At 35.6% G+C, this 9,471-nt stretch overlaps 1 protein-coding gene across 1 annotated transcript; it reads left to right on the forward strand.

Moving 5' to 3' along the window:
* The first annotated feature begins 3,012 nt into the window (after positions 1 to 3,012).
* On the forward strand, positions 3,013 to 4,365 carry LOC128549708 (beta-1,3-galactosyltransferase 1-like). Its single transcript, XM_053527082.1, has one exon. It carries the CDS (start codon positions 3,013 to 3,015, stop codon positions 4,363 to 4,365), a length of 1,353 nt encoding a protein of 450 aa, XP_053383057.1.
* The last annotated feature ends 5,106 nt before the right edge of the window (positions 4,366 to 9,471 follow it).

A 9,471-nucleotide genomic window follows, 5' to 3' on the forward strand; every position in this document is an offset into this window, starting at 1 on the left:
GTCATATCATATATAATATAGTAGATCATGGGGTCCATTCAATAGATATGTAATAGAGTTCCGCTTAAACCGGTGCTATGGGACGTGAGAGGTGTTGCATATTTTATTACCTCTCATGAACAGACTCAGTCAAACAGAGTTTGCTAGCATTCTTTTTTGGTTGCATGTTATGCTTCCGAGGGATCATTTTACAGATTTTATTTACTATCACAACAGCAATCTTTAAGTGCCGTGTGGCGGTTGTAAAAAGTATCCCCGTACTTGGATTCAGTGTTGTTATATTTTCTGGTCCTTTGGGAGTCTTTCGCCCTTATCCAATGTCCTGGGAATGTATTCGTACAGACGTACATTATGAAATATTCCGTTGAGAATATTTTTCCAGTGAAACACTGAACACTCCTTGTTCAATCTGAATCACTGTGTTTTGCAAAATAGAAGAACAGAGGGACTCCAGCAAGCCCGTGTCAGCTTTGCCATCGGCATCATATATATGATGTATACATGTATGTAATAAATATATATGGAGTTAAGAAAAGTATGTTTTTATATATGTGAAAATTGATATAGTAAAGTGTCTGATCCGACACTTCATATTTTTTGTCAAAAAAACTTTTTTCAAATCTTTAAATATGTGAATGACTAGGATGTAAGTACTAAAAGTGAAACAATATATGGTTATGAACAGGGTTAATGAAGTTTAGTACGCTGGTATCACTTGAAATATCATAGCATACAGGGTTAATAAAATTTAATGCGTTGATGTCATATATTGTGGTAATCGAATGTAAAAAAAAATATTCAGTTTCATGAAGTATAATTGGAGGATCGAGGTTTCAAAACATATGAGAAAAGGAATTCGGTGCCACAACGTTGAGATTATTTCTCATATTTCATATTTTCTAAAAGTGTAATCTTTGTTTTATTACAAACAAAAGAATTTAGATTTTTTTGCTATATTATGTAACAGAATAGTGTGAATAGAGACTGCTGTTCATAGAACCTGTTTAGAATTATAAACCGTGTAATCTGAGTAAGTTTTTACTTATAGCACATTTAACTCTGGAATTCTGATTTTTAACAATGAAATATAATAAAGAATGATCATACCAGTTAAGTTTACATGTAAATGGTATGATGGTATGTGATATCGGCACTCTATGGTGATGTTTTATACGTATTATAAATTATGTATGGTGAACAAAGAGTATTTAATTAAAGTTAATACATGAAAGGCGGATAATTACGACTGTGATTGAAGTGCTGAAGAAATATGAGATGAAATGAGTATCAAAGTGTTGTATTTGAGGATTGTACCATTTTTTTGTGTGCAAGGATGCACGATTAACTTTACAAAAATAAATAAATGCACATAATGAAATGAAAATTTTGAGGCACGAATGTTTAATGCACTGATTTCAGGTCAAACACACGCACAAACAAACATTTTTTCAGTTATAAATTTCTTGTGCGGTGGATCACGTGATCATATTTGCAAAAGAAACAACAACCAATTTTTAGTAACAAATAGTCAAGTAATTAAAAACATACGACTTTTCAGTTACAAGTTTCTTATGTAATGATCCTCATGATCACATCAGTAAATAACCATGTTTCAGTTACCAATTTTGGTGCAATGACGCAATTGGTCATTTTTGCAACAAAAAGAAAACAACAACCAACTGTCAAATTTACACAATAAAAGAATAAATTTCTTTTGCATGGTGTATGTAATCAAACTTTCAAATAACAAACTTTCAACGTGTTCAGATTTGCCACAGAAAATGCAACCAACGATTTTTCAATTACAAAATTGTTGATCATATTTGCAAAGTTCTTGTGCATTGATCCTCATGATCATATTTCCAGAAGGAAAACAACAGTTAAAGATCATGTAATCATAATTTCAATAAACAGATTTTTCAGTTATAAATAATAAATACTTTTGTGTTCTAGTTTTGCATTCCGGTGACATGTTCCAGTGTAGAACTGTCAAAGTTGATATTTTTGCAAAACGTCTCCCTCCTCTACCATAAGAATTGAGAATAAAGGCGTGACAAGTTAATGACAAATTATTTGAAGGACAAGGTCACCACGGCATATGGCTGTAATTCTGCTGAAAGGACTTTAGAACGTGACCTCTAAAGGAGTTATTCGCCGTGGTGCCACCTCGATTCAAGGGCAATAACTTACTGAAAAAAATGTGTGGAAATATCATATTATAGAGACCAGTATATATTAACGGTTAATAGAAGAAACAAATCATCACAATACATACGTAACGTATTTTGGCAATGCAGTTCAAGTATGTCAATTGTCCAACACATTTTGGTAGAGAATACCACAACTAAGTCGATTATTGGTATCCAGTGCCAAAATCCGACCGCATTTTGCTTTGCGGTGTAACGTATGTATATGACATTTTTTCTGCCCATTTGAAAACGACTCTTTATACTATCAGCCTATGTCGGTAACCTTCCCATGTACATTTACATTTTGTAGCAACATTGTATACAGAAAATGGCATTACAGAAATCAGAATGCAGTGCCTAATTCTTTCAATGCCCGCCAGTTAGGGCATCTTTTGAGAAAAGGCATTGACCCAAACGTGTGTAGAAGTCTGTATTTCTTCCTTTACCCTTGTTTTCATCCTGCATCCCTGTAGATGATCATGTTTGGTCTGTCCAAAGTCAAAAACTTTGTTTCACATAGTTTATAGTGGCCTTGTATGACGATATATTTTACCGGTTTACATTAAAACAACCCGTGCATGAACAATACTGCACAATATCTCTGAAGAATGACATGCAAGGTTTACATGACAAGAATTAGTTGTTTTACAAACCATGATATTACTAAAACTAGATGTTGTGATAGTGTGGCGCCGTAAGGAAGTAGCCACCTTTTGTTAAAAAAAAACATACAAATTCGGACAAAAGTGGTACAAGTGAAAATGCATGCAAACATAATTTTTCAAACACCTACTCATTTTGGTTAATTTCAGGTCACTAGAAGATGCGATGCCGATCAAGCACAGGAGAAACAATGAGAAGAACCATCCGTCTGTCCGTGTATATCACGCTTGTTTGGACAGTATATGTTGTCTTATTTCTGGTAATAAGTTTTCCTGAAGCCTTCGACGAACACAAGAGTAGTCATGGTTACATTCGATCTGCTTTGGTTTTCCGGAAACAACGTCCAAATATTACTTTACCTACCCGGAAAGGCAACAGCCCCAGTCAGGCATGGCTCAGAAATTTTCACTCTAAAAAAGGAAACCTAACCGCTTTAGAGGCTGAGCAACTGGATACTGTTGATACAAACGTAGATTATGTCGTCACAGAGACGGGAAAGGTTAAGGTATTAGTTGTTAATAGAACAATCAAAGCTGCGGGAAAGAAACCAGAAAAGGGAAAGGATACATACAACGAAAACTTGATTCAAACGTTACGTCTTAGGCGTGAAGACAATGAAAGGCGGTACTACACTCCGCGGAAAACTAAAGTCAATCCGATAGATCATGAGTTTATTATAAACGGTGCTCAGATTTGTACAACAGATGCAAAATACATGACTATACTTGTCGCAATTCCATCCATTCCAAGTCATTATTTTATCAGGGATGCTATACGTAAAACGTATGGTTCATACTCTAAAAAGTCATTTCTGATAGAACATTCCGCCATTGAAGTGACTGTCAGATTAATGTTTCTTGTTGGAAAGGACGGTGATATTAATACGGACAGAATTGTTCGGAACGAGAGTAGGGTATATGGTGATATCGTGCTTGCAGATTTTGTAGAATCATATAGAAACTTGACAAGAAAAATGTTAATAGCCTTGAAATGGGTATCTATTTATTGTAGTGATGTTGATTTCGTAATGAAAGTGGATGAGGATGTGTTTGTAAACATTCCACAACTTGCCAAAAACCTCCACAGGCGGCCTTATGGTATTAAAGGTTCCGTGTACGGATATATAAACGTTCACTTATCTGTCCGCAGGAAAGGGAAGTGGGGGATATCAAAAGATGAATTCCCTTTAACACATTATCCTAACTATGCATCGGGAAACTCTTACGTTATTTCTGGTAATATAATACCCCGGATGTACATGATATCTGAATATTTACCTTACATGCCAATAGAGGACGCATTCATCACTGGGTGTCTAGCGCGGATAGTCGAAGCTAAGGTTGTATCTGTACCAGGGTTCACCTACTGGTTTGATCCAGAACCGAACCCTTGTCAGTTCGTCAGAGACAAAAGAATATCAGCTACCCACGTTACCACTACTGTTATGGAGAAACTTTGGAAAGCATGCAATTCTTATTCAGAAACATGTGTAAAATACAATTTTACAAAATAATGTTATCAGGATCAGGAATTACCACATTTGTCTTTCAAATTTACATTAGTTTAGATATTTATGTATTATAATGAACACCTTACATATTATTTTGCATTTATTTCATGTTTAAATACTGCATGATAGAGCCATTTTTGTTTAATGGCATCCATCTAGCCACCATCACCGTACAATGTTTGAAATAATATCTATAACTGTAGCAGTTTCAGAAGCGGAAGAAGTTGTAGAAGAAAAATGTCAACAACATCACTAGCAACAATAGCATCTACAATAACAGCTCTTTCAGTAACCATGGAAGCAGTAGTAGTACCTATGATAACAGAATTAACAGAAGTAGCTTCAGTAATGGTAGACGTAGTTAGTGGATCAGTTTCAGCAGCAATATCAGCAACATCACTATATCATCATCATTATAATTAATATCTGTTCTATGTGACCAGAATAACTATTTTACACTTGTCTACGACTTGTTTTTATCAGAGACAACTGTAGCATCTGGTTAAACAATCTCATTAGGTATAGACCTTTCCTTTTGGAAACCAACACCAATCCTACAAATTAATTTCCATAATTTTTGGGGATCTGATTCTACTTCAAGGAGTTCATTCTGAACACTAAACCAGTGTAACCATTTTGCCTTCTTAACAGACTAATTAAACGACTTACGTGATATTAGAAACTGCTTTTACCATTTAAACAAAAATGCAATCAATTAAAAAAATCTATCAAAACAGATCCATACTCAGTTACTTCCAAGCCAACAGCACGTTTACAACTGAACATCTATTGCCTTTGAAGAAAATTAAAGATAAGTAACACACGCATGGAAAAAGGCAAAAAAAAAATCACTTTTATGTTTTAGTTTTAACGACATTTCTTGTATGAAACCGCTGGTCCGATTTTAAAATAATTTCACACACATGATCGTTGAGTGACACTCCTGCTAGGAAGTGAAGGGAGAATATAACAAGAGCTGTCGGAGGACAGCAACGCTCGACTATTCAACAGCCTTGTCGATTGAATGAATACGAAAGTCGAAAAAGGGGCATTATTTAGTAAAAATGCAAAATAGGGTTATGGAACCTGCATAGTGCTTATCAGCTCATGACAGTGGACACGTGTGTGAAGTTTCAAGCCATTCCCATTAGTGGGTACTGAGATACCAGCTTACATATAAGAATTTAACCAAAAACTCCTAAGTTGAAAAAGGGGCATAATTTTGTAAATGCGAAGTTGAGTTATTGGCCCTTTGCACTGCATGTCAGATCATGACAGTGAACAAGTACGTCAAGTTTCAATCCTTTCCCATTACTGGATAATGAGATACCAGCTTACATACAAAAACTTAACCAAAAATTTCTATGTTAAAAAATGGGCATAATTTTGTAAAAAAGCAAAATAATGTTATGGGGCCTGCTTTGTGCATGTCAGATTATGACAGTGAACAAGTGTGTGAAGTTTCAATCCATTCCAATTAGTGAGTACTGAGATACCAGCTTATATACAAAACCTTAACCAAAAAATTTTAAGTCGAAGAAGGGGCATAATTTTGTAAAAAAGCAAAATAGAGTTATGGAACCTGTGCAATGTAAGTCAGTTTATCACAGTAAAGAGTTTGAAGTTTCAATCCATTCCCACAAGTGGTTGCTGAGATACCAGCTTACATACAAAAACTTAACCAAATCGGGACGCGGGCGCGGACGCCGACGCGGACGCCGACGCATGGGCGAGTCCAATAGCTCTACTATTCTATGAATAGTCGAGCTAAAAATGCTGTTCATACATCTATCTGCTCGCTCCATCCACCCAAAACCTTTTTTTTTAGTTTCCTATGTTTCTTGATATTGCCTCTTAGTATCCCATCACCTGCTTCCCTCCCCCCGCCCCTTGTACACGTTACTCATCCTACCCACATTTACACCGCCCTCACCCTGCCCCCGCTAGATACTGTGACCACATGTCCAGTCAACTGCACACCCCACATTTTAGCTCAGAGGTACACGGGTTAAGGATAAGCTGTAAGTACAGGCGGATGGTCCGTCGTCCAGCGTTTGTTATCAGTATTGTACTCAAACATCATTTTGTCTGGAACAAATGGTCAGAATTACATCAAACTTGTTAGCATTCTGACAAGGTTTCCTTTCAAATTTTCAAAATGATTTAGGAGCCGCTACTGTTAAAAAAGGAAAGGCCTTTAGATAACTTCTTCTCATGAACCGCCTGATGGATCTTCATGAAACTTGGTCTGTAACAATATCATAAGGTTCTCTCCCAATTTTGCTCATATTGGAGCACTTGGTCAATCACAGCGGCCGTAAGAGCTAAAAATAGAAATAGATTTAAATGACTTCTTTTTAAATCTTCATCAAACTTGGTCTATGACATCGGTGTTAGGTCCTCTCTCAGTTTTAATCAAATGAGGGCAGTTGGCCCTTTTTCATCAGTAAGATCATCAATAAGCTCAACTCATCATTGGCTTACTGATAATAAGCTTTCATTGCATATCGGTAAGACAGAGTCTATTTTGTTTGGTTCCAAGCCCAAATTGAGTTCATGTGATAAAGATGAAATTTCATGCAAAGAAACTTCAATTTCAACCACTAAATCTGTCAAATACCTATGTACGGATCTTGACCAAAGATTATCTGGCGAGTCCATGGCCAATCAGGTTATCAAAATAGAGGCCGATGCGAAGCGAAACTAAAGTTCTCATTTAGAAAAGGTAAGTTTTAAAATAGGTATACTAAACAACTCCTGGTTTCTTCATTGACCATGCGTGTGCCTCCTGCTATTTGGGGTTGAGTAAAAACCTGAAAAATAGACTCCAGGCAACCCAGAATAAGATGGTAAGATTCATACATAATCTCAGTCCTCGTACTCATTATCCTTGGTCATGTTCATAAGATACACTATAATAGTACACCCGGCTATTTACATGAGCATTTTGAATTAGCAAGAGATGTTCACACTTATTCAGCTCGTTTCAGGGATTGTAACAGTTACTCCATTCCTAAGGTTAAGGGTTTTGGGAAGAAAACTTTCGCTTATAATGGCTGTCAGGTGTGGAACAGGTTACCGCCAAGTTTTAAATCTATACATAATCTTAATCTCATTTTAAAAAAAAGTTGTGAAGAAACATTTTATGCAAACAGTGTCAGTCAGAGTCTAGTCTTTTTATCTGGTCAATATTTTTGTTTTGTTCAGGCATAAAATATTTATTTCTTAAGTGTAGTGTATGAGTCTTAGTATTATCTGTTCAATGTCAAGCGACTCTCTGTGATATTATAATACAAATGTTAAAGACATGTGCTTTAATTTAATCCAACATAAGCAAAACTTGATTAATTAATTTGCCTTTCCGGTGTCATATGATCAATTCAAAGGACCACAATGGAATTAAAAAAGCTTTGTGCTCTTTTCTTGTGTTATCCTTGGTATTGATTATATATCATCTACAACTGCATTTTAATGTTCACATTTATTATGTTGAGATTGAATTTGTATTTGTTTTATGATATATTGTCTATTTTACCACAATAAATTCAATCAATTAAAGGGCCGCTAGAGCTAAAAATAGAATAACCTTCAAACGACTTCTCCTCATGAACCGCTTGAAGGATCTTTTCAAACTTGTTCTGTCGAATCATTGTAAAATGAGGGTACTTAGCCCCTTTTAGGGGTCGCTAGAGTTATAAATAGAATAAAAAACCCTTTAAACAACTTCTTCACATGAACCGCTTGGTGGATCTTCATCAGTCTTCGTATGTTGCATTATTGTAAGGTCTCTTAGATTTTTAAATGGGGGTACTTGGTCCCTTTTTGGGCTGCTAGAATTAAAAATAGACACAACTTTCAACAACTTCTTTTCATGAACCGCTTGCTGGATCTTTTTCAAGTTAAACCTGGTTTGTAGCATCTTTGTAAGGTCTTCTCTCAATTTTGTTCAAATGGGTGCACTTGGCCCCTTGAAGGGTCGCTAGAGGTTAACCTTTGAATAACTTTTTCTCATGAACAACTTGATGGATTCATTGTAAAGTCCTCTCTCAAGTCTGTTCTGGTCACTTGGCCTCTTTTATGATCTGCTAGAGATAAACATAGAACATCCTTTAGTTAACCTTTAATTTACTTTATTTTAATGCACTCTCCCAGCTTTTAGTTCGACTGTTCGAAGTATATGAGGAGCTATCCTACTTGACCCTGTGTACTAGTCCGTTCCGTCTCCACACCTTTGTTAAAGTTTGATGAATTTTCACTTTATCTCTGTTATTACTTGATGGAGTTTTTGTCAAATCTAAAATAGGTATTCATCATCATGACACAGGGGTCATAACTTTTGATCAATATTATGAATTGTCCCCCTTTCTTCTTAGATTTTCAGGTTAAAGTTTTCCAGTACTTTACTCTAACTCTGTTATTACTATATGGATTTGATTCAAACTGACAGCAGTTGTTCCACATAATCGCTCACACCATATGACACAATGTCCATAACTCTGGTGTCAATTTTTCATGAATTATGCCCCTTTTGACTTATGATTTAGATTATACTCCAAAACCTCATGTAAAAGATATTACCCTTGCTTAAGTACCAGTAATTAAACTTGCAACCAATGAATCTTCTACCAAGCTAGCCCTGCTGGTTAGGGTTTTATAGAAATTGTAATTAACATTTTTATCTGGACTATACGATGTACACGGAGAGCTAGCGTCGGTGTCCATTCCACGTCCACACCTTGGTTTGAGTTTTGATGCACTTTCTCTTTATCTCTGTAGTTGCTTGATGAAATTACTTCAAACTTAAGTTAGTTATTCCTCATCATCAACCAAATCATATGGCACATGGGCCAAAACTCATCGGTTTTTCATAAATTATGCCCCCTTTTACATAGAATTTTAGATTAATTTTGATGCATTTTCATTATAACTCTGTTGTTACAAAAGGGATTTGATTCTAGCTTGAAATAATTGTTCCACATTATCCCCTACATCATTTGACACAAGATCCATGACTCTGGTACCAATATTTTATGAATTACGCCGACTTTTTACTAAAACTTTCAGGTTAAAGTTTTGTTGCACTTTTACACTATATCTAAGTTAAAATAG

The sequence above is a fragment of the Mercenaria mercenaria genome, chromosome 2, assembly GCF_021730395.1.
Source record: "Mercenaria mercenaria strain notata chromosome 2, MADL_Memer_1, whole genome shotgun sequence".
NCBI lineage: Eukaryota > Metazoa > Mollusca > Bivalvia > Venerida > Veneridae > Mercenaria > Mercenaria mercenaria.